At 42.6% G+C, this 26,949-nt stretch overlaps 1 protein-coding gene across 1 annotated transcript in view; it reads left to right on the top strand.

The window, feature by feature from the left end:
• Positions 1 to 26,949, top strand: part of FHOD3 (formin homology 2 domain containing 3) — a 456,996-nt gene that overhangs the window by 235,301 nt on the left and 194,746 nt on the right. The window contains 2 exon segments of the mRNA XM_021711121.1: positions 7,124 to 7,218; positions 26,729 to 26,840. Coding sequence (XP_021566796.1) covers positions 7,124 to 7,218; positions 26,729 to 26,840 — 207 coding nt within the window.

Here is a 26,949-nt window from a genome sequence, read left to right as displayed (position 1 = left end):
ACACGTCAATAATTATATTAAATATGACTGGTCTAATCATAGTAATTAAAAGACAGTGATTATCAGAATGGATAAGCAAAACAAAACTCAACTAAATACTACCTACAAGATACTCACTTTAATTACAATGCTATAGGTAATTTTAAAACAAAAGGGTAAAAGGAAGAAAACATGCAAGCACTAATCAAAAGAAAACTGAAGTGGTTATGTTAATATTAGAGGAAGTAGACTTCAGAGCAAAAAAAAAAAAAAAAGGTCAGGGATAAAGTAGCCATTATAATGACAAAACCAGAACACTAGAGCTTCAAAACACACGAAGCAAAAATGAAAAAAAACTGAAATAAGAAATAGGAAAATTCGGTTGTAGTTGGAGTCTTCACTTCTCTTTTGGTAATCAGAAAACTGATAGGCTGAACGTCGGCAAGACTAGAGAGGAACTAAATACCGCCGTCAACCAACTAGTTCTAATGGACATTTTTAGAGGACTGTACCCAACTACAGCAGAATACACATTCTTTCTAAATACACATGAGATATTCACCAAGATTGATCACATCCTGGATCCTAAAACCATAACAATTTTAAAAGAATTAAAATCATATGATATGATATTCTGACTATAATAGAATTAAGCTGCAAATCAACCACAGAAGGATAACATAAACATATCCAAACATTTGGAAAATTAACATCCTTCTAAACAACCTGTGTGTTGAAGAGGAATTTTCATTGGAAAATAGGAAATATTTTTAACTAAATGAAAATGACAATACAACATATCAAAATTTGTGGGATGTAGTTGAGGGCACGAATGGAAGGGAATTGATAGCATTACATACATGCACATATTAGAAAAGAAGAAAATACTCAAATCACTAATATAAATGTCTTCTTTAAGACTGTAGTGGAAGGAAGGAAATATTGAGTAGAAATTGTTGAAATTGAAAACAGAAAAACAATAGAGAAAAATTAATGGAATAAAAAACTGGTTCTTAGAAAAGTAAAATTGACCACCAGGAATGACAAGCAAAAACGGGAAAAGGATGCTTATTGTGATAAAACCCTTTCTTAACATAGTAATGAAATACAGTAAATAATAGCAGACTACTATGAACAACTCCCAGCACACAAAATCAACACCTTAAATGAAATCAACCAATTCCTTAAATGTATCAATTTCTTAAAAACCGCAAACTACCAAAACCCATCCAAAATGAGATAGATAACTGGACTAGTCCCATTACTGTAACTATTAACTGTAGCTATGAAGGAAATTTAATTTGCAGTTAACCTTCTGAAAAAGGAATCTCCAGTCCCAGATGCTTTCCTGGTGAATTCCACCAAACATTTGGAGACAAAATAAAACCAATTTTATACAATCCCTTCCAGAAAATAGAAGAGGAGGGAACGCTTCCCAATTCATTTTATGAGGCCAGCATCACCATGATATGAAAACCAGACACAAAATATTACGGAACAATATCTGTTATGAGCAGAGATGCAAAAATCTTCAAAATAATAGCAAATCAAATCCAGCAATATATAAAAAGAATAATATACCATGGTCAAAAGGGGTGCAAGACTCATTTAATATTTGAAATTCAGTCAGTGTAGCCTAGCACATTAATAGTCGGAAGAAGAAAAACCACTTAATCTTACCAGTTCCTGGGGGAAAAAAAGCATTTGACAAAATTCATCATCCATTTGTAATTTAAAACACTCTTAACAAACTAGAGATTGGAGGATGTTTCCTCATCTTGATAAAAGGTACTATCCAAAAACTTACGTCTAACAGCATAATTGATGGTGAGTGATCATTAATGTCTTCCTCCTAATATTGGGAACCAGGCAAGGGTGTCCTCTCTCACCACTGCTATTGAATGTTAGGCTAAAAGTGTTAACCAGTACAATTAAGGCATGGGCGGGGGTGGGAGGGGGGTGCCACAGAGCGAAGGATGATGCAGATTGGAAAGGAAGAAATAAAATTGTTGTTGTTCACAGACAGACAGCATTATTGTCTGTGTTGAAAATTCCAGGGAATCTATAAAAACAAAGCAAAAAATAAACACTCCTAGAATTAATAAGTTTAACAAAGTTGTAGGATATAAGGCCAGCACACAAAAAAAGCTCTTTTATTTCTATATGCTAATAATAAACAATTTGGAATGGAAGAGTTTTAAAAAAACCATTGGCAGTACTTCCAAAGAATAAAGTTGGCCAAAAAGAAATAAAAAATATTCTCCCAAACAAACACGTATTGAATCTATAGTTGAAAGCTACAAAACACTAATAAAAGCAATCTGAGAAAATCTAAATAAATAGACTTGATGATGGATTAGAAGATTCAACATAGCAAAGATGTCAGCTCTCCCAGAGTTTGTTTATAGATTCCCACCATTTCCAGAAAGAATTCTTGTTGATTTAGACAAGCTGCTTCTAGAATTTATATTAAAAGGCAAAACAATTTTGAAAAAGAATGAAACAGGAGAAATCTCACTACATGATTTTAAGATGTCCTGTACAGCTATGGTATTCAAGAGGGTACTGGCAAAGGGATAGACTGACCTATGAAACAGAGATAGGTCCACACAAACACAGCCAAGTTAATTTCTTTTCTTTTCTTTTTTTTGGCAAATTTGCCAGAGCAATGAAATAAAAGATACTCTCTTGACAAATGATGATAGATCTGAAAAAAGAGATCTTCAATCTTTGTACAAAAATTATCTCAAATTGGATCATGTAACTAAATATCAAAAGTAAAACTATAACATTTTTAGAAGAAAACGGGAGAAAATCTTTGTGACTTTGGGCTAGGGGAGGCATCCTTCTACTATCTGAGGACTGACACCTGAATAAGGTTAGCCTTGAGGTCTCACCTGCCCATTGTGTGTCTTTGAGATATGAGTAGCGTATGCTTCTGCTCAGTAGGTAATTGAGATTTGACTTCAGCAAGGTAGTTTGTATGACTGACATTTATGGAGCACTTTCCTGTGGGCCAGGCACTGTACTCAGTCCCTGCGAAATAGGTACTGCAGTATTACTTTCTCATTTTTGTGATGAAGAAACAGAGGCACAGAAAAACGAATCAGTAATGCCCTAGAATAAGTTCCATGAATGGAAAAACAAGAAATGCACCCGGAACGGTCTCTTCTCAAACACGCAAATCACTAACTTTCATGGCTCCTGTGACCCAGCCATGTGTTTACAGGATATCCCCTTTTTAAAAATCTGCGTGGTTTTTATCCTCAGGCTCACGTTGAGATTGGTGGGTTTTTGCTCTTCAGGGCGAGATGTTAATTCACATGAGTCTATTAGCGCCATCTTGTGTCCGGAGTGGGTTTACAGCAGGGGTTGCTTTAGGATTAGGGTTAAGGTGCAAACAATCTGGTAGAAAAGTTTTTTCTTACCAAGATATTTTGACAAATCAGTATTCTCAGAGACACACATTCCATTAGATGTGAATGTCTAATTGGAGAATAACTGGGGACACACCCCTTCCGATGTGATCTGTTACTAAAATCTTGGTGGGGAATTGATCAAGTTGGCTTTTAATTTGCCATTCCCTTCTGTAACAGTGCCCTGGCTGTCTGGGCATTTGTGCAGTACCAGAGGCCCTGAGCCGTTAGGGTGGTGACCTTCAGTCCTGGCTTCTCAGCCTTGTGGGGCAGGGTCTTCCCTGCAGATATACCTTCTAGAAGGCCGAAGAGTCCTACCTAATCTCTCCCCTATGCCTTTATGCTGGTTTAGAGGAAGATGCTAGAATGTGCCTCAGGCTGTCTTCTTTAGCAGGGGAACTCAGAACATGAAAAGGACTATGGAGCAAACTACCTTTCCTGGAGATTTGCCAGTTTGTCTTGAGAGGGGAGGAAGGAAGAAAAGGGAAAAATATGGCGCAGAATGTGCTGAATTCTCAGCGCTCTTCTGTGGAGTCGGGGTTGCATCTTTCTGAAGGAAGGAGGGGTGTGCTGAAAAGGGGTGTACTTGTAAAAAATTCTAAATACAAAGAAAAACATTATCCAGTCTTATTTTTGTACCTTTTGATATATTTGTTTACGTTTCCATTATAGAAGTAATAGATACTCATATTGGAAAACTGGGAAAATAGAACACATAGGAAAACATACATCCAAAGAACATACACTTAATCCTAATGTGTATGATTTTGTGGATTTCCCTTTTCTTTGTACATATGAAGGTTTAGGTGCTTTATTGAATTATGAGATGTTTACAGTTTAATACTTGCTTTTTAATGATTTTATCAGAGACATTTTACAGAGTAAGACATAACTTTGGCAAATTACCGTGTGTATTCTGTAGCTCTAGAACCATGATAGGCATTTGGGTTTTAGTTACTATTCTGATATTTTAAGTGACACCTCAGTGAGTACCTTTGCTCCCCTTTTCTTTGTTTGTTTGCTTGTTTGTTTAGTTAGTTCCCTAGCATAGATTTCCCAAATCACAATTACTGGGGAAAGGTTTTAAGAGGACTTTCAGGCTCTCGGCGCTGACACGTAGAAGCCTGCCCCCCCAGGCTGGGGTGGGTTCTGCCACTTTGCTAGGGATGGAGATTTTGGGCACATTCTTTCACTTCTCAGAGCCTCCATTTTTTCCCTCTGTTAAATAGGGATAATGATTCTTCATACACAGGTCTGTTCTATTAATAACATATGTTAAGTCTCTCTTTAAAGTTTGGCGTGGAGGGAAGACCATAGCCTTTTTTACAGAGTATCTGCCGGTTTGCCTTGCCACCAGCAATGTATGAAGTTACTTAACCTCTCTAGCATTTGATACCTAGTTATCTCTCTTAAAAATACTTTTGCTAATTGAACTGAAAATGCTACCTTATTGTTGTCTTAATTTGTATTTGCTTTATTATAGTGAGAATGAAAAATTTTGCATGTTATTATAAGCTAGCTTGTCATCTGTTGTATAAAATGGTTTTGTCTTTTTTTTCTAGACATTTGGTATTTTCTTATCAGTTTGTGTGAATTGCTTAAACAAGAGAGAATTCAATCCTTTAATATTTGTTGTCGGATGTCCACTTATCTAGTATTATGTTTTTATATTAAACTTTTTCTTTGTATGCTACATATAATTTTCTTATTGGGATAAGAAATACAATTACGATCTTTTTGTTACAAATTCTATGAACATTTTTAATTGCACATATAATATTACTTGCAAATTAATGACAATATTATGTATTTGTTCCCATCTATCAACCTCTTATTATTACTTATATTTTATTAAATTTGCCTGAAATTCTATAGCAGTGTTAAATAATTATGTGCTTAGTGGGCATCATTTAAAAATCATTCTTGATTTTAGTAGGAATATCTCCAGTGTTTTACCATTAAATAGAATATGGATCTATTATTTCCAAAACTAAACTGTTTATTGTGTCAAGTATATGACCAAACAGTTTTTTTGAATTGTTGAGTTTTTACTTATTTAGGAGCATAGTTTTCTCAGAATAATTATGTGGTTTTGTTATTTGATGTCTTGTTGAATAGGATAATAATAACTTATTTAGTATCACACAAATATTTGTGTACTTGTAATTTGTGTATACTCATGAGTTTGTGTTTTGCTTTTTTTAATATCATTTCATATAGACTGTTTTCTACAAGTTAAGTATAAATTTTGTATGTTTGATGTATGTAAAGAATATAAGAAAATGCATCAATATATTAAGAATGACCTTAAATTACAGGAATATGAATTATTTTCACATTAATCTTCTGTATTTTTCCATTTAAAAAAAATGGGATGCCCTACTGTTAACAGCAGAAAAAAATGTTGTTTAAAAAATGTCAATGTCATGCCAATTCATTATGACTGAAGGATGATTAGGAAGTTAGATGTGATTTTAAAAAGTCTTATTTAGGGTACAAAACTTTTGTTTGTTCATTATCTAGAATCTAAATTTTTTGATACTAATGGGCTAAAAAAATGGAGCTCATATTTGCTTAAAAAATAACAGCTCATGTTTTCTTTTTGGAGAATAAAGACAGTCTATAATCCTGAACTTTGGGAGGCTGAGGTGAGTGAATTGCCTGAGCTCGCTGGTTTGAGACCCACCTGGGCAACTTGGCAAGACCTCATCTCTATAATAAATAAAAAAAATTAGCCGGGCGTGGTAGTGCACGCCTGTAGTTCCAGCTACTTGGAAGGCTGAGGAAGAAGGATCGCCGGAGCCCAGCAGGTTGAGGCTGCAGTGGCTATATTTTTCTAAACTAAGAATTTAAGATATGATGTGTGACAAATGATTTATTTTCATGATATATAGCATTTTTTACCTAAAAATCTTTGAAAGGAATTACAAATAATATATTTAAGTACATGTTTATTGCTTACCTAAAGGCATAAAATTGCATTAGCTTAGGATAGCCCCATAGAATTTGGGACCTGCTGATTGCAGGCAGGGCCACTGGGCAAGTTGCTTTTAGAAACTTCATGTGTCCTCCTGGCCCTGGTAGGAAGCCCTGACTCAGACAGCGTCTCATAGATAACGTTGTCCTGTCTGGGACTACACACAGATATAGAAACAGGAAAACATGCATTTATACATCAAGGCACACGGAAACAACAATCACTGGATTGGTCCCTTAATTGTATCCTTTAGGCACCAGGAATAACCCGACACTTTCTCTCTGAAATGAGATTTAGCTAATTTCAGAGCTCAAGAATTTTCTTCAGATTTGGTTCTTTTTTTTTTTGAGTTGACGTCTCACTCTGTCACCCAGACTGGAGTGCAGTGGCATGCTCCCGGCCACCGCAGCCTCGACCTGCTGGTCTCCGGCGATCTTTCCGCCTTAGCCTTCCAAGTAGCTGGAACTATAGGCGTGTGCTACCACGCCCGGCTAATTTTTTAAAATTTATTATAGAGATGAGGTCTTGCCAAGTTGCCCAGGTGGGTCTCGAACTCGCAAGCTCAGGCAATCCACTCACCTCAGCCTCCCAAAGCGCGGGATTATAGGCTGAGCCACCGAACCCAACCAGATTTGGTTCTTAACATACTGTGCCCCTACAGTAGGAAAATCTGGAATAACATGGTGATGATTAGGGATTATTATTTATATGCAAAAATTGTAATGTCTACTTTTTCTCTCCTTTTCTGTAGCCTTGGGCCAGATTATGTTATATGTGGATGGGATGAATGGAGTGATAAACCATAATGAAACCATTCAGTGGCTGTACACGCTCATTGGGTCAAAGGTAAGAGAAAGTGGTGGCTGGATAGCGTGTTTCATGTGCATATCGTATGCCTTCCTTTTTAAAAATCCTCTTTGAGAAAGCTTTGCAGAAGAAAGCTGTATTCAGCTTTGCCCCAGCCCTGTTACAGCTTAATGAGGACTACTACTTTATAGATTTTAAAATACATTAAATTGCAAATCACTTAAGAAATTTTAATGCATTTCTGTTTTTTCATCAAATACCTTTGGCACCTTTGGTTGTTAGTTTTTAATTCAAACATGATACCATACATATAGGTATGGGAGGAGGCCACGGTGTCTGGGTCGTGGCCTCCTACCAGGGCCTCCTACTATACCTATATGTATGCACCTCCTGTTATGTTCATATATGCTTAGTTACTTAAGTGCATATATATATTGTATATATGTGTATGCATTATTTTTTTGAGTCAGGGTCTCTGACCACTAGACTGGAGTGCAGTGGCACCACTGTGGCTCACTGTATCCTCGACCTCCTGGACTCAGGTGATCCTTCTGCTTCAGCCTCTCAAGCAGCTGGGACTACAGGCGCATGCCACCATGCCTGGCTAATTTTTTAATTTTTTTGTAGAGATGAGGTCTTGCTATGTTGTCTGGGCTGGTCTTGAACTCTTGGGCTCAAGCAATCCTCTTACCTCAGCCTCCAAAAGTGCTGGGATTACGGGCATGAGCCACTGTACCTGGCCTGGTTTTTAATATTTAATTTAAGAATGATACCATATATAGGGGATCTGTATACCTCCTATATTTCATGTTTACGTATACTTAGTTACCTAAGTGCATATATGTTGTATATATGCATATGCATATTCTTATATATAGATGAAAGAATTTAAGATTACCTTTCAACTCTATTATCAATTATCAAAATAACCAACATTTATTAAAGATTTACCAGGCACTAGGCCCTATACTAGACGTTTTATTAACATTATCTCACTTAATCCTTATGAAACCACTATCGGGTAAATGATGTTGTTTCCATCTTGTAGTTGGGGAAATAGTGCTTGACTATGTGAATCCAGCTAATTTCCCCATGGATCTTTGCACATGCCTGCCAGCCATGCATTGGCTGTGAGGTCCCTACCTTCTCTGGAAGTGCTGCCAAGGAGCAGATGTCACTCAAGGTGTGCCTACAGCTGGGGGAGGCTCTGGTGTGGTCCCCCATGGGTTCTCAGGGGACCTGGCTGGAGGGGGATTGGGGAAGAAGTAGGAGGGATCCTGTCCTAAGTAGGTGCAAGTACATCCAGGTTGGAGTGCGGTGGGGACATGGGTCATGGAGGAGACCAGAGCGGCTGTAGTGGGCAACATGGTGTTTCAGGGAGGATCTTGAGGGTCTGGATGTAGAACTTGAACCTACAGTAAACAGGCCACAGAATCAGCATAGCTTTCCGGGGTTCCAGCCGAGCATGTGCTCAGCTTGCCCCATTCCCCACCCCTGTGTTCACTGCCCACCCTGACGCAGGCAGAGAGGCCTGGTGGGGCTGCCAGGTACCAGCCTCGTGCTCTGCTGGAGACTCAGCCTCAGCCTTGCCCCTCGCATGACCTGCTTGCCAAAAACTCTGCCATCCTTCAGGAGTGCTCAGCCCTGATTTGACTTCGGGATGAGCATGGTCCTAGTTTTAGACTATGTCTCCCTTTCAGACTCCCCAGCATCCTGGTGATGGTGCCCTTGTGAAAGCCAGAGGGCCCTTGCTCTGTGGCTGGTACTGGCATGTGAATACCCACGGGATCCCAGGATCTTGGGCGACCCTCACATCTTCCCCTCAGCCTTCCTTTTTCCAGGACTTATTGATGAGATCATTTTTTCCTCATTTCATATTAGAAACAGCTATCGTTTCCCTCAGGAGACTGAACATTTTTTTTCTTAATTTTTGGCTTTGTTTTCTGTGGAAAATAGAAGTGGCTGTATTTTGAAACCGATGTAGGTGACCTCAGATGCTGAGTGGAATGCCCAGCCTACTAGGCTGAGGGAAGATTTAAATCTCATATCCTGTTTCAGTGTTTTCTCCTTTTTCCTTGTTTCTGCTGGGAAGCCTTTCTAACTTTTATGTTCAATGGGAAGTGGCTCCCTCCCCAAGGTGCTCTGAATAGTCTCAAGGACCCCAAAAGCTAGGGAGATGGGAGGAGATTTTGCCATAAAAAATGAACTTTTGGGGACACATATGGTGGCTCACACCTGAAATCCCAGCACTTTGGAAGGCAGAGGTGAGAGAATTGCCTGAGCCCAGGGGTTGAAGACTAGCTTGGACAACTTGGCAAGACCTCATCTCTACAATAATTAATAAATAAATACATACATACATAAATAAATAGATAAATAAAAATAAAAAAAATTAACTGGGCATGGTGGAGCACGCCTGTAGTTCCAGCTACTTGGAAGACTGAGGCAGAAGGATCCCCTGAGCCCAGTAGGTAGAGACTGCAGTAGCTGTGAGCTTGTCACTGCGCTCCAGCCTGGGCGACAGAGTGAGACTCTGACTCAAAAAGGACTTTTGGGGCATGTCATAGATGAATTAAGATAGCTTTATGATTTTATTATGGACATGATAAAACACCAACAACTAGTCCGTCCTATTTGCAAAAGGAAACACAATCGAGCATGCTTACAGTAGACAAGTGACCATCTACCACATGTTCTTACTCGTTAGCAGAGCTTGAACATTTGCCATAATACTATAAGAAAGGATTGGCAGTAGCAGGATACTGCGGGGTAGGAGGTGGGGGGCACAACATCAATAAGGGTACCTGATCTCAAACCAGGCAAAGTGGGAACCAAAGGGAGCCCCAAACTTTACCTGTACGATGTCCACTTGTATACCTAATCCACATCTTTAACATAAAATATATATTTTTTAAAAGTGACTGTCTTTTAGCTCATCACCAGAAAGGGAATAGAGTGGGGGGAAGGTTAGGGCAGGGAAGAGAGTTAGTGTGAGCAGGAGAGAAGATACAGATGGTACCATGGTCCCAATGTATCTCTCCAATTTGTGTGCTGGGAACTTAATCCCCAATGCATTGAGATGTGTGTAGGTCAAGAAGGCTTTGGCCTCACGAATGGATTACGGCCATCATGAAATGGGCTGTGGGAGGAGTGGGCTTGCATCCTTCTGCTCCTCTGCCATATGAGGACACAGCATTCCTCCCCCTACCTCAGAGGATATAGCAACAGGTGCCATCTTGGAAGCAGAGAGAGTGGGCCCTCATCAGTTCATGCCTGGATCTGGGACTTCCCAGCCTCCAGAACTGTAACAAATAAATGTTCTTTACAAGTTACCCAGTCTCAGATATTTTGTTATAGCAGCACAAATAGACTGAGATGGAAGGAAAAGCCATGGAGAAAGAGAAGAGGGAGAGATGGGAAAAAGTGAGAGGAAGAGATCATAGTGATGGAAAGGAAAAAAAGAGGTGAGAGAAAGACAACAGGGATCATAGAACGGCACCTCGCACTCAGAGCCTCCAGTGTTGCAACAGCAGCATGTTGCGTTTTCTTTGGAATCATTCTGTGAGGAAAGTAAATGACCGAGAAGGAACGTGTGGGAAAATCCTCATTGCGTTTCTAAGTACACGAAAAAATCGTAAGATTAAAAACTTCAAAGATGACTTTGGAGAAATTGTGCTTTTCTAGCCTTCTTTCTCTGCATGGCACACTCAGTGTGGACTTCTCCCATGGCACTCCAGGCCCCTGGCTCCCTTCCTCAGGGCCTTTGTCTGAGGGGGTTCATTTGCCACCTCCCTGGCCACTTGGGTCAGCAGCCCCAGATCAGTTTGGACTTCTGTCTTCCTCTTCCATTTTCCAAGAGGAAGGTCCATAATAGTCTCTGTGTCCTGTGCCGGTCACCACGAGGACAAGTAAATAGGGCCAGGGGTCACCCTGTGCCTAGGAGCTTACGGTGTGGTCAGAAAGGAGAACACCAGGGAGTGACATGACAGCCTGTCCTACTAACTGTGACATCAGATGATGGGCCCCAGTCACCCTGCTCAACTCCAGGCTCCTCACTGAAAGTCAACAAAGGCAGCAGCCACCAAGTTCATTTCCAGTTTATGTAGTTCTAAGGAGATCACCTCTTATTTATGAAACCAAACCCTTATCTGCCGCTCTCCCCACCCCCACATCTGGACAGTAAAGAATCAGGAAGAACAGTGGATGCACCTGCCTAAGACCCTTAGGTTTTGACAGTGAAGCCTTGGTCCCCTACTCAAACACACAGACTGGTCAATACAGCCACAACAGGCTTTCCCAGTTCACATCAAATTAAGAAATCGGGAAATACAGGGAACCTACTAGCATTTTCTTTTTTAGTAAGAGCCATATTTCTCTTACCCTGAAAGGTTGAACTTGGCATCCCATTGTCTTTGGCATAAACAGGCACAGAGTTGATAAAGGAAATACTGGGTTAGGAAAATCTTGTCGTTCTGTTTTCCTGATTCTTCATTTTTCTTCCATGAAAGGCAACAAGATGTGATTGTGCAGCCTGCCAGAGGGTCATTGCGCAATGCATATTTGCAGATATTTGAGACTCATGACCAGAGGAGAAAATGATGCATTTGCAGCCAAATAATGACTATTTAAAAGAAAGACAAAAGTGTTTTCAATAAAGCATTTCTTTGTATTTATAAGAGTGCATCTTGAAACACCCCAGTCAGAGGTACAAGGCAGTTGCCTGTCTATGACTTATCACAGGGTGTGGATTTGCTCTCTTCGTACATCTGGACTTGTAATTAATCGGGGTAAGGTGAGTCAGCAGGGCCTTTCATCACCCTAACACGAAAAGTCTGCCTCTGTATCTGTAGGGAATCCCCTTCTAGTCCACGGGGAAGGCACCAGGGACCTATGACTGGAAACTCACCTCCTTGCTGGTTCTCTGGGGATGCCTCAGGGGTGCTGTCACAGAAGCTGCCCTCTCTGCACTGCTGCCCGTGTTGGCTTGCCCTGCTCTGTTTTTGTTTTTCTTTTTGAGATGCAGTCTTACTCTGTCACCCAGGCTGGAGTGCAGTGGCAGGATCGCAGCTCACTGTGGCCTTGAATTCCTGGGCTTAAGTGATCCTACTGCCTCAGCCTCCCAAGTAGTACATGCCACCACACCAGGCTTATTGTTCTATTTTTTTGTAAAGACAAGGTCTTGCTTTGTTGTCCAGGCTGGTCTCAAACTCCTGGCCTCAAGTGATCCTTCCACTTTGGCTTCCCAAAGTGCTGGGATTATAGGTGTGAGCCACCATACCTAGTCAGTTCTCTTTGTTTTTCTGTCAGCTCTGTTGAATGTCTAGCTGTGCTCCAGGATGCTAATCACAGATCTCTAGGCTTCCTTTGTGCTTGTATGAGGGTGGGCATGTTTCCCTACTTTATGTAGTCCTAGCTACTACCCCTGAGAGGAGCCCTAGCCACAATCCTGCTTACACACGCACACACACACACACACACACACACACACACACATTAGAGAGCCCTTGTCCTCCCCTTGCCCCCAACACACTGGGGACATGACTGAAAGTTTCTCATTAGGACAGTAAGATGAAGAGAAATAGCTTGTGATGTGTAGAAGGGAGTCTCAGAGAAGAGAGAAATTGACAAGGATGGGGAGGTTGGGGGTGGTGCATGATCACAGCTGTCAGGTGAGGCTTGCGGTGGAAACAGAATAATGGGAATGTGGAACATTTTCAGGAAAAGCTTCCTAGGACAGGTCTTCTGGATGTAGAAAAAGAAAACCAGTAATCAAAGATGGTGGTCATGGTTTTGGCAGCTCGTGTGGCCATGCCCCTGGCAGGAGTAGTTCATTGACAAGAAAGATTAGGGCACACTGGTTCTGAGATGAAGGAAGTGTTACTAAGGAAAGTTAAACTCTATGGAGACTGGGGCTCTATGTGTCCCAAGAGACGCTGGTTGAGTGATGAGGAGAGGAGATGCTGTGAGCCCTTTGGTCTTGGAGTCATTGGCATGTTCCTCTTGTGTGATCGCCTCAGGTGACCCACAATGGGGTGAGAGGTGAACAGTGTTTTGAGTTTCATAATGATAAGATAATAGAATACTAGCCTTGGATGGCAAGGTCATGTTAAAGGTGTTACTGACATCACAGTCTGTTTCCTGATTCTTTTGGAGGCAGAGGGAGCATCGTGTTCCAGGCATTGTTGGACCCTGGAGTTGGTGGAAACCCATCCTTGCTGGGATTTGTGTCACCCACCATTAGCCACATGTTTGTGCACTGCTTTCTTGAGCCACACATTCTGACTTCCCTGTGGAAACTCTTTGAGTATTTAAAGACAGTTGCCATGTCATCCAGTCCAAGCTAAACTACAGATAGTCCTTGAGGACATAATTTCCAATCCATCAACACTGGTTTCTAATCTTTTTGTCAAAGATTAGAAAAAATAGCAATGTGGTAGCCTCCTGGCATATGACTTTATTCTTCTACAAACCTCACCTCTGTTGTGTTACACCTTTCCTCAGCAGCCCTGGGTGCTGGCTCAGTTTGAATTGGTTATCCACTAAACCTTCTGGATTTTCTTCACACACCCACATCCACCAGCTTCTTCCATTCTATGTGTCTTCCACTGCTTGGTTTCCATCTAAATGCAGAGCTCTGCATCCCCTCCCCATCAACTATAGGCCAGTGTTCCAGCCTCAAGAGAATTCATAATCTTTCATTGGTCTTTCGTTGTTAGTGCTAGTTTTATTTAACATAAATTGAATAAGCAAAGCTTCTGTGTCATTGACCAAAATGTCTATAAACAAATATCAACCAGTATAGCCTACAGGTGGGCACAGGTCAGTCAGGGCATTTTAGGGCCATAGTGCAGTTCATAGGAAACTGCCATCCCCTATGACAATGCCCAGTGGTTTCCTTTATTGGGTCCACAAGGCTTTTCTGAATCCAGATGTGCTGCATCTGGCAGTAAGTGCCAGAGCTTTGGGGTCACACACACCTGTGTGATCCCTTGGGTGAATTATTTTTTTCATTTATACAATGGGGAAACCAATGGGAAAGAATTTGTAAAACCCTAAGCAGTAGGAGACACCCAGGATGGCTTCCTACCTCAGGAGTCTGGGGTTATATTCTTGTCCCTTCTCTGCTACCACCTTGCTGTCTTTCCATGTGGCTCTGGCTGTGGTCTCCAGCCCTCCCACAGCCTCCTTTCCTCCTTGAGGGTTGCTGCCATCTTGCCTGTTGTGTGGCTGTGTATCCCTAGACCTGCACTCTGGGGAGACTTTCTCAGGTCCTAGCCTCTGCTTTCCTGTGAGTGTCATAGATGTTGCTGGAGGGCTGCCTGCTAATAGGGGTTACATCTCTTTGTGTCTGCACTTCCCAGGGTCTCCTGCTCTCATGGTAGCCATGCTCAGCCCTGAACAATTTGTTAAAACAGTTATCTGAGTTTTTCTCATGCCTGTATGTGGCGGCTCCATCTTCTTCCCCTGATTACCACTCAGATGGGCTGTTGCTGGTGTCTCATGTTTCTGGGTGGATGGAAGGCTCTCCTTCCCTAGTTTCTGGCTACTTGGTGGCCTCCAACCCCAGCTGTATGATGGGCTCAAGAAAAGTTATGATGCGAACGATCATTTGGCTCTTTCTTACTGTTAGATTGGAAGCGATACTCTTTGCAGCTTTCTAAGCAGGACCCAGAAGTCCAGCTTTTAATATTATAAAAACCGCTGTAAATATATTTCAATACCATGAGATCTGCTCAGCCAGTAAATCCTTTATGGTCCAGTCAAAGGAAGTTACTAGAACTTTATTTAGTTCCTCAAATTGCACTGTTGTCTTAAATCCATTCTGGATATTGGATTTTGTGTTTATTACTCCCAAATTATTTGAATTAAAATATATTTTATTAATAGAAATTGGATTAAGGCTAATTTTCTTAATGCAGTTAATGTAACAGATTTTTACAAAATACATAGCTAGACTGGGCATGGTGGCTGATGCCTGTAACCCCAGCACTTTGGAAGGCTGAGGTGAGAGGATTACTTGAGCCCAGGAGTTTGAGACCAGCCTGGGCAACATAGTGAGACCTCCTCTCTACAAAAAATAAAATAAAATAAAAACTAGCCAGACATGGTGGTACATACCTGTCGTCCCAGTTACTAAGGAGGCTGAGGTAGAAGGGTCACCTGAGCTCAGGAGGTCCAGGCTGCAGTGAGCCATGATTGTGCTACTGCATTCCAACCTGGGTGGCAGAGTGAGACCCTAACCCAAAGGAAAAGAAAAGAAAAAACATAGCTAAAGCTTACTGGTATAATATGGAAATCTTGATATTAAAAATAACTATTTAAAACTTCATTCTTAATGATTACAAGAGTAATATGGTCTCTTTGTATAACACTTTAGGCGTACAAAAAAAAATAAAATAAAAATTACTTGGAAATGCTACTGCATAAAGATTATGAAAATTTTGGTACCTTTTCATCTGATACCTTTGAATTTTTCTTATATAGCTAACTCTAAATATAAGCATTTCCTGTGTTATTATAATATTTTATAATCATAGTATTTAATGCCTTGATAATATTCAGTAATATGAATTGTATTATAATTCATCTGACTTTTATATTTGCTAGATAATTGAATTCTGTGCTATATTTAAAGAGTTTTGTTTCTAATGTCATGAAAACATGTAGTGAATGAGGTTGTGTTTGAATGTTTTGTGTGTCTATCATCATTTCATTAGGTGAGATTTCTAAAATTCCATGGGCCTTAATGGCACAGTGGCACAGCATTTGTGTTGGACACATTGTGGGTACAAAGCATCATCTTCCTTTGTAGGCCTGTTGCTCTCTACCACCACTTGGCTCTGCATACCCAGAACACGAATTCTACCTGTTTTGATTTCTTAGATGTCCCCATGTGAGGATCATCTCAGTGGGAGAAAAAGGGGGGAAAAACAAGCTTGACTAGTCATTATTTCAGGAAGACAACAGAGTAAAAGAGCAGGGGTTCAGGCCAGGCCTCAAAGAGGGCAGTGGGCCAAGGATACCCCACTATCCAGGCCGCGTCTCCAGCCGCAGGGCCAAAAGCAGTTTCTCCCCCTCATTCTGAGAGGATTGACCTCAGGGAACTGACTTTGTGGTTCCTCAGCTCTCAAAGGGCTTGTTGATAAACAAAGATGGTAGCTTCTAATGTATGTGGATGTTAACCCTGTGAACATAGGAAATGGACGCAGGTGGTGCGACTCTGACTCTTTTGGCCCTGTGGCCAAGGGCAACCAGCTAGGTTCCAGTAGTTGGAAGAAGAGTAGAGGTGTTGGTTCTGCTCTGCGAGAATATTTGGGGTAACACAAAAACTCCAAAGTAGCCAGGCTGCTGTTCTTCAGAGAGAGAGATGTTCCACCTTCTTCTAGGAGAGTCAGATGGGCAAGGGGAATGGAAGAAGCACAGGCTTCTCAGGGGAGCCAGCACAGGAGTCGCCCCATACACCAGGTTTCCCTTTGCCAGTGCTTATCACCTCCCTGCCCCCTGGGGTTCTGCCTCTCTCCTGCTTCCGCTCCCACCTGCCAATGCTTCTTCACCCACTCGAAGGAGGTGTGAGCTGCCTGCCACAGTCTCCTAACAGCAAATTCACTAGGCCCGAGGCTGAGCTGTTGTCCACAGTCATGTTACAGTGCTCATCGTTTACTCAAGAGAAACTTTAATCTTGATTATTGCTTGGATAATAGTATTTGTCACATTTCCCCAAGGCTTATGTTTTTGCACCAAAGGGAAAGATGGGAATCACCATTGTATGATGGAGAGACTCAGCTTGGCTTGTGTTTTCCTTTGACGTCTAGAAATTAATTATGAAGTTATATCGCTTCCTAGAATGTGAGACTTTGCATCTGAAAATGGGGATACTGCTGACTAGAAAAGTACTCAACCTTAATTTTATTCATATGTGAATATAAGCATTCTAGAAAAAAATGCAGTTTCCCTTTAATAAAGGAAAAGAACTTGTTGAATATTATACATGGAAATAACAGGGCAAACTTTAGAACAGAGGAAGAGGAATGTGGAGTACTTCTGACAAGAAAAAGATGAATTGATTCAAATCAATCTATTAAAGTCAATATTCTTTAAGCTAATTCATCTGGTTCCATAGAAAGCAGTTTGGAGGTTTCTCAAAGAGCTAAAAATGGATTTACCACTTGACCCAGCAATCCCACTACTGGGCACATACCCCAAGGAGCACAAATCACTGTACCAATAAGTTGTGTGCACTTGTGTATTAGCTGTAGCACTATCCACAATAGCAAAAACACAGAACCAACCTAGGTGCTCATTACCCGTGGACAGGATAAAGAAAATGTGGTACACATACACCATGGACCACTACGCAACTGTAAGAAAGAACAATCATGTCCCTTGCAACAACATGGATGTAGCTGGAGAGCACCATTCTAAGCAAATTATCACAGAAATGGAAAACTGAATATCACAGGTTCTCACTTATAAGTAGGAGTTAAACACCGAATACACATGGGCAAAGGAGGAGGACAGCGGACATTGGGGGATCCCAAAGGGACAGTGAGTGAGGGGGAAATGTTGAACAACTACCTATTGGGTATCATGCTCACTACTTGGGTGACAAGTTCAATAGAGGCCCAAAGCTCCTGTCACACAATAGAGCAGTATAACAAATCTGCACACGTACTCTTTGAATCTAAAATCAAAAATAAACCTCTAAGAAGTCTCCAACCTTGTTTATGTCCTTCAGCCAAGTATTTCATTCTGCAGACACTCATTATGCTCCCTACAGCAGCACTGTAGTGCAGGGATTTTGGTATGCCTTAGTTAACAATAAAAGTTGTTCATGTTACATTTTAGCAATTAACCCTTCCTTATCACCTTGAATTTCTGAAAAGAAAGCGGAGTGGATATTTAGTAGGTTCTTGTCCACTTTTATTCATTGTTCTTTAAAGAAACCTCCAGCTAAGCCCCAGAATTTTTTCCTCAATAGAGAAAAATGTTACTTTGTAGCATTGTTTATTATTTTGGGGGTTTTTGTGAATTATTTTAGATAGTCTGCTATATTTTGCATTCTGTAAGGTTTCTTATTCACTACTAATTTTTTTATTCAATTTTTTACGTTTTGTAGAGATGGGGCCTCACTGTGTTGCCCAGGTTGGTCCGAACTCCTGGCCTCCCAAAGTGCTGGGACTATAGGTGTAAGCCACTGCACTGGACCAGACTAGGCTACTACTTGGCTACTACGCTGATCATAAAGTTGGTTTCCTTTCTGCAAATTACACTGACTCATGAGCAGGTTGGCTGTCATGCCCTGAGGTTGGAGCAGATTGGTTTGGTGCAGATGACTTTCTGGCCTGGCAGTTGTGCCAACCCTGGTCTCCACACTCCTCCCTTGCTGATACCTGCCAGCCAGGGCTCAGAGTTCTGTATGTGAGTAATGTGTTTGAACCTGTTCTTTATTTCTCATAAGACTCGCTTCATGTTGCAGACAACCTACTGGAGGTTCGGAGGAAGAGAGATTTGGGGTCTGAGATGTCTTCTTTACTGTTTATAACCAGTGACAAAGACTCTAGGGCCCATTGTGAGCTGACTGCTCAGAAACTCTGGGCTTCAGTATGTGACACTGAAATAAAATATTTTTGAGGAGGGACCCCCCCCAAAAAAAACCAGAATTATCTATTGGAGGGCAGGCCCATTGCAGTACACTCGGAATTTGTTCCTCTGGATCAAATGGTCAACCAAAGTTTTTATCTGGAAATTTTGAGAAGGTTGTAGAAGAAACGTCCTGAGGTGTGGCAAGCAGGTGACTGATTCTTCTACCATAGCAATTACACACCTGGCTGTACTGCACTGAGTGTTCAGCAGTTTTGGACCAAAAACAGCATGACCCTCATGCCCCACCCTCCCTATTCACCTGATCTCGCCTGAGTGACTTTTTTTGTTTCTCTGGATGAAAAAAGTGCCTGAGTGTGAACCATTTGCTGATGTGGGAAAGATGAAATAAAGCACTAAAAGCTAAAAGGCATTAAAATTTATGAGCTCAAGAACTGTTTTGAGCGGTGGAAAAAGGGTCTTGATAGGTGTATTGCATCCAACAGAGAGTACTTTGAAGATGACTGAAGTTTAAACATGTAAGAATAAATACACAATTTGCTTATAAATAAATTCCAGGTTTCTTTGGTCCCTTCCTCGTAAATAAGGAGTTTATAAAGATATGTATCTTAAGTCACTTGAAATCCTTTTTTTAAAAAATGACAATCCCTAGTATATTCCAAAGGGCTGGTGAACCTGTAAACAATGTGGCAAAGCTTTATAGATCAAATTATCTAACCAGTTTCCAATTCAGTTTCAATAACTAGCATCCATTTATATAACATTTATGCTGGTTTAGTGAAAAATGAAACAAATAAAACAAAGTATGGTTTTCTAACCCTCTTTGTAATTTAAATTCTGAGGTTTGGAAGTTGTTTTCTTTTTATGAATGTTGAATTTTTAGAAGAAGAATTAGGAGTCTGAAGATTTTGGGGGAATACTTTTATTTCTGCTTAATGAGCAGCCTATTTGACCTGCTAAGTATAGTTCTTGTGTTTCTCTAAGTACAATAAAACATGAAGGGAGTTCCAGTTTGTTTAGAAAGTGTAGAAATATTGAGAAAGATTTTTCTTTTATTTCTTTCCCATACATCTGGTGGCTACATTTTATAGAAAACCTAGATAAACCCAGGTTTTGTACAGGCTTACTGCACACCCTTCCTGTGAGTTGAGGAAAATTAAAAAAAGGAAAAAACTGGGCCATGCACAGTGGCTCATGCCTGTGATCTCAGCACTTTGGAAGGCCAAGGCAGGAGAATTGCTTGAGTCCAGGAGTTCAAAGCCAGCCTGGACAACATAGTGAAAGCTCATCTTTATAAAAAATTTTAAAAATTAGCTGGGCATGGAGGTGCATACCTGTAGTCTCAGCTACTCAGAAGGCTGAGGCAGAAGGATCACCTGAGCACTATAGCCTGGGTGACAGAGTGAGACCACAACTCAAAAGCAACAAGAACAAAGCACTGTGTCAACACAATCCCACCACCCTTCCTTCTGCCTAGTCTCCCTGGCATGGAGCTGATGTAGAATCCTCCATATTTATGGAATATGGAAATTCAGTCCCCAGACCGAGGTTTAACTTGTCAAAAAAGTTATTTCCCTGTGGAAAGCAGTGTGGCGATTCCTAAAAGCTTTAAATATCAACCTCCCATATGACCCCGCAATCCCCCTACTGGGAATATATCCGGAAGAACTCAGATCACTCTATAAAAAAGATACCTGCACACGTATGTTTATTGCGGCATTGTTCACAATAGCAAGAACCTGGAAGCAACCATGCTGCCCATCAAAAGAGGACTGGATTTAAAAAATGTGGTACATATACACGATGGAATACTACGCAGCCATAAAAAAGAACAAAATCATGAATTTCACAGCAACCTGGATGGAACTAAAGTCTATAATACTGAGTGACCTCTCACAAAAACAAAGATCCAAGTATCACATGTTCTCACTCATATAATGGACCTTGAACATCCAACCTAATACTATAAGAAAATGACTGACAGTAGTGGGAAACTATGAGGGGCGGGGAGGGAGATGGGATTAATGGTAGCAAATATCTGTCTGGGGATGGGGAAGCACCTTTTATGAATAGGGTCCCTGAATGAAATGTATTTGTATACCTAACCCTTAACTGTACCCCACAACATCATAATAAAAAATATTGATTATAAAAAAAAAGTTATTTCCCTGGGTCAACAGGCATCACTAGTACTCTGAAGCCTCATGGCCTTTATTTTATACTGATTAGGAACAGAAAGTACAAAATGACAGCTGCAACAGAAAGAAGCTCAGCCCACTCACCCCTCAAATGTGCTAAATCATTATGAAATGTGCAATAATGCACAACTGTCTGTATGTTTCTGCCCTTTGCACTTCGCTTGTACAAGGGATTTGCTCGGATTCCTGTTATAAACTGTGATTTAGCTGCATGCTTTAGAAAAACATAAAGCATAGTCTTTATTATAAGAGTTAAAATGGAATTCTAGTATTTCCTAATTGTAATTAAAGAAAACGTAGGTATCAGAAAGACTAAAGGCTAATCTAGAATTCTAGTGTGTTTCCTCCTGCTCGGGGGAAGCAGGTTATTTGTGTGAACAGGTGCCCAAAGGCCACCACATGGTGTTTCTGCTCCATGGAAGTTCAGAAGGACCAGATCCAGCTCTGAGCCTTCCTGCCTCCCTGTCCTCTGGGAATGTTCTCTGCATCTGTCCTCGGCAGCCAGCTCTGAGGGCCTCTGGGACAGGGAGCGCCTATCCTCGTGCAGCTTGGTAGTGTCCTTGCCTCCCTCAGTGGCTGGATAGTCTTCTCCTTGAAGGCAGGACCATGACTTCCTTATTCCCTCACAGCACCTTGCTGAGTGCTGGACATCTGGAAGGCACTCAAAATGCTGTTGACAGTGGAAGCAGAGCATCTCAGATTGGAAGGGACCTTAGTGGGGATAGCCAGATCATCTACTGCCCTAGGTTCTGAATTCCTTCTACTAAAGCCTTAAGAAGTGGCTGTGCAGAACCTCCAGAGATGGATAAACAACTCCCTCCTGTCAACCCATCTGCCTTGGGACCACTGATGCTGATGCTGCCACTTTGTTACCCTGTGTTCCTGGATAACTGTTTTTCTGACTGCTGTTTTGTCCCATGGCGTTGGATCCTTATAAGAATGAGAGGCAATTTTTTTTTTTTTTTTTTTGATCAGGGTCTCACTCTGTCACCTAGGCTAGAGTGTAATGGCACGATTATGGCTCACTGCAGCTTCAAGCTCCTGGGCTTAAGCAATCCTCCTGCCTCAGCCTCCTGAGTAGCTGGGACTAAAGGCACACGTGCCTCCACGTCTGGCTAATTTTTTGAATGAGAATCAATTTTTTAATTTCTCTTGGTGCTAGAGAGATGGGCAGGTGCTTGAACCTGTATGTCACTGTAGTGAAACCCTTTGCTATGCCAAGAAGGAATGTCAGGTAGAATCAGACAGTTCCCAAAGAAGTGACACTTTGCCAGTGTAGCTGAGTCACACTGTGGTGCATGCTCTGGTATCTGCACAGCTTGTGCCTATCCCTCCACATTCATGACACTCACTCTTGCTGCCTCTGTGGGCCTGTCTTTTCTGCTCAGTCGCTATCCTCTTGGGTTGGAGTCTTCTCAGCAGATGTGGACTGGGAGCTCAGATATCCCCAGGAGCACCAGGGGTAGATTTGTGAGAGCTTTGGGCTGAGCAGTGTGTTAGGACTGGGAGGAATGGGTATGTGACTTCCATTGTGACTGAGCCAAGCTTTGGAACATTTTGACTGCATTCCAGATGCATGAGGGCATCAGTGTAAGTGATTTCTGGATAAATGAAAAGTTGCTCTAGAATTCTTTTGAAAGAATGCACCTCTATGATTTTCAAGTCCATGCGGTGATGCTAAGAAGGTATTTCTCAGGAGGGTCCTGCTGGACACATTTCAGTGATTATTTAGGACATGCAGGCAATTAGTACCATATAGTTCTATATAATTAAAGTTTTAGTGCTCTTTTTCCTAAAGTGATTTAAAAATCTAATGTGTTTGTTATTAATTTATATAGCAAAGCTTCCAAAAGTATGTACACATAAAATTAGACTCAATAGAAACCAAATTCATAGAAACCTAAAATCATGAATCAGAAGAGCTTGAGGACTTAAAAAAAAAAGTCTAATTACAGTGCCCAAAGAGCTCCAAACAGAACCTTTATGACAGAATACATGAATAGGCACGTTGAAACCAATAGAAAAAGAAGACTTTGCTAGAAAACCATGTTTTCTTAATTAGAGAGGCTCGTAGGGGAGAGTGGCTCAGGGATTCTGGGTGCCTGGGACCATGTCGGTCAAGGCTCTGTGACCACAGAGATGCTCGGAAGGAACTTCTGTGAGGGGCAGGCAGAAGGGGCCCCTGCTGAGATCAGCTAATGGGGGGTGAGGCTGAGCTGCTGCCAGGTTCTTTCCCAGGAAGACATTTAGAGGCTTAAACCACATAATAATAGTCCACCCACTGAGGAAGTCGCCAAGCCTGAACTTGCTAGGCCTTTTTATTTACTTTGAAGAAATTTCTTCAGCTCTGAACACACAAAGTGTAATTCATTAAGCCATGTCTCCCCCATCTACCCCCAGTCTTGTAGATGTTGAGAAAAATACTCTGGAATTTAGTCTATTCCTAGTCAGGAAGCAGAGGAGCAATTGCGGGCCTCAGTGATGAGGGTGAAAACCCTCTGAAGAGCTCACAGCCCTCTGAAGGACTCAGCTCCCTGTGGGGTGAGGACGTGACCCTAGAATCAAAGGTCAAGTCACTGCTTGTCCTCTGCACCATGGTAGGGGCCTTGGCTTTGCTGAGGTGGGAAATGGGGGCTGGGAGAATTTGCTCCACACAATGGAGAGGGGTGGATTTGAAGGACAAGCCTCAGTGGGGACGAGCCGGCCAGCCCTTCACACATAATCTTGACTGAACAGCTCTTCATGGGTCAGATAAAGCGTTTCTGCCGCCATGATGCTTGAGTGCTTAGTGAACAAGTGTCTACAGCAATTTTATGTCATGATAGTGGATGTGAAAAAAATCAGGGCTGGGTTAGGTGGTTTAGCCTATAATCCCAGCACTTTGGGAGGCCAAAGTGAGAAGACTGCCTGAGCCCAGAGGTTCAAGACCAGCCTGGGCAACTTGGTGAGACCTCGTCTCTACAATAAATCAAAAAAATTAGCCAGGCAGGGTGGCACGTGCCTGTAGTTCCAGCTACTTGGAAGGCTGAGGCAGAAGGATAGCCTGAGCCCAGCAGGTCAAGGCTACAGTGGCTATGCGTGTGCCACTGCACTCCAGTCTGGGAGACAGAGTGAGACTCTGGCTCAAAAAAAAAAGAAAATCAGGCAGTGATGTGAGCACGGCCAAGGGGCTCCCTTAGATAGAGGAGGCAGAGGGGCCTTTTTTGTGAGGGGAATTTCTCAGAGTTGAAGGAGGAGAAAAGGCCCGTCCTGTGATGACTGGTTCAGGTGGGTTCCAGACAGAGGGAGTAGCCAGTGAGAAGGCCTTGAATCATGAACAAGCTCCACTCTGAAAAACACACACAACTAGAGAACTGAGTATTTGAAGCAAACTGGACTAGAGGGGGCGAGACTGGAAAGAGGGTCAGAGGGCTTGGCAGAGGCCAGGACATAAAGCCTGCGGGGGCGGACTGTCCCTGGATGTGATGGGGAGAGATAGGTTGAGAGCAGTAGGGGACAGTGGTCACTCTGGCTGCAGGGTGGTGAATGGACTTCAGGGAGCCCTTAGAAGGCTGTCGTGGTGGTCCCGGGTGAATGGAGCAATGGAGATGTGGACAGGTTGAGGAAAGAATCTGAAGGGCTGTCAGACAGCCCTGGTCAATGGGTTTGCCAGTGGAGATGGATGATAGAAGTGCAGGGGACCCCTGCTCAGAGTGGCAGTGCCTTGCACTGAGGTGGGGCAGTAGGGGGGAGCAGGCCAGGAAGGGTAGATGCCAGAGAGTGAGCATGAATGAAAATCGAGAGTTCTGCTTGAACCACAATAAACTTGAGGTGCCTGTTAGCATCTGAGTGGGGATGTCAGGAGGACATATGACCCCCTAGCTCAAGAGTTTGGTCAGGCCTGAAGAGACACCTGAATGCCTCTAGTCTTAGATGGACTTTCATACCAGGAGTCTGAGTGAACTTGCCTCGAGAGAGTGTGTGGAAAGAGAAAGAAAGAGTACATGCATGAACTCTGAGGCCTTCCCACACCTAGAGCCTGAGCACCCTAGAAGGAGCCAGTGCAAGAGAGGCCACTCAGGCAGGAGACTGTAGTTGCCCAGAGGGAGAGGACATTGTTTCTGGAGCGAGAAGTTAATTGTGTCATGTGCTGTCAAGAGTTGAAATAACCACTGGATCTGACAACATGGGCTGCTGGTGACCTTGACAGTAGTAATCTGAGTGATGGTGATAGAAGTCCTGTCGGATTGGGGTGAGGGGTCTGTGGGGAGTCAGGACGTGAGCTGGGGGCTGTAGCAACTTTTTGGAGAAGTTTCCCTGTGAAGGGGAGTGAGCACCAGGGCACTGGCTGTTATGACACTGGGCAAGCCATTTAACCTGCTGGGGAGAAATGGACTCAAGGAAAAAACAGAAGGTGTGCTAGGTAAGAATGATAACCAAGAAGACAGAAAGCAATGATTTGAGGTATTGCATGATTTTGGAGAAGTGATTGGGTGAGTGGAGCTTTTAAGTCCTTCCCTTCAGATTACACAATTAAGTCCCCTCCTGGGCCTCCCCCTACAAGTTACCTGCAAAGCCTACCCATGTGCCTAATCCTCTGATGTGGGCTGATGCCTCGGTGGGGGGCACTGGGCACTTCCAGGGGCTGAAGAGCACGAGAAGGAATTACTGTTGACTCACCACAACCAGTGGTGGTGGCTCGGGAGTGGGCTAGGGATCCATTGACCTGGTCACTGATCAATTCATCCAGAGAGCAAATCTCTGAGCTCACCCTGTGCCAAGTCCAGTTCCAGGCCCTGCAGACACAGTGCACAGAAGCCCCCTCTGCCCTGGAAATTGCTTACTGCCCATGGGGGGATGGAAGTCCTGACAAACAAACAGCTTGGGGTGGAATGTCTGCCCCAGGGCAGGCTTGTTGTTTCTTTGATGCTTGGTTTCAACCTATTTCCAGGAGGTGGTTGATGTGTGAGTTCATTGAGGAGGAAGTTCTTGGAAGGAAGTGGGCCTGCAGGGGAGATTGTAGGCAAGGGGTTGTAGACAGGGGGCTGAGCTGAAGCCCCCAAGGCTGCCACAACCTCAGGACTGCGAGAGCTAGAGCTGAGAATCTGACAGCTGCAGTTGGTAGGTTTGGGGTTTTCTCTGGGCAGGTGACCTGTGACCTCCCCAGGGGCACATGATGAGGGAGTGGGTTGCACCTGCATAAGGGAAGGTATCTGGGACATGTGTGTCTCCTACACATGCTGAGCCCAGAGCCCAGGGAGTGTGGGCTCCACTTGGTTTTAAGAATGGGGAACTTAGTTCCGGTTCTTGCTACCGGTTCTTGTTACCTTGGGCGAGTCATCCAACCTGCTGTATCTGCTTCCTCACCAGAAGAATAAGAACTGTGCTTGTGTTTACCTCATAATGTTGTCATTTGGATAAAATGAAGTAACCGACCCAGCAGACACTGCCTGGCATGTCTGGTGTGTTGAGAGATGCCAGGTGTAAGCTGGAACCATAGACTGGGGTCCTATCTCTTGCTAACTATGTGACTGGGGGTAGGGTATGTCATACCTCAGTTTTCTGACCTGCACAGTGGGGATCATATGAATACCCACCTTCTGAGGCATCTAGTGAGGGATTTGGGAGGCTCTCATGAAGGAATCTGTGTAATCACCGAGAAGGGCACCTCGGCAGGGGTAAGAGATGGTGCCAACTGCGGTTAGGGACAATGCCCTCAGGGTCATGGGCTGTGTCCACAGCTGTGTGATGGTTTTGTCTCTTCTGTCCAGTTCCGCCTGGTGGTGAAGACAGCTCTAAAGCTGCTGCTTGTCTTCGTGGAGTACTCGGAGTCTAATGCACCCCTCCTAATTCAGGCCGTCTCTGCTGTTGACACGAAAAGAGGTGAGTAGTCCCTGCTCCCTTATGTCATGGTCGGAGGTGGGACTGTCTGATGTAGGAAGACTTCCACATTCCACATGCTTAAACAGAGTTCATGGAATTCCCTCTGTGT

The sequence above is a fragment of the Carlito syrichta genome, unplaced genomic scaffold (assembly GCF_000164805.1).
Source record: "Carlito syrichta isolate Samal-C Ts95f unplaced genomic scaffold, Tarsius_syrichta-2.0.1 Scaffold301868, whole genome shotgun sequence".
NCBI lineage: Eukaryota > Metazoa > Chordata > Mammalia > Primates > Tarsiidae > Carlito > Carlito syrichta.
Note: the sequence above shows the minus strand (reverse complement) of the source record. Positions and strands in the feature narration are given on the sequence as shown.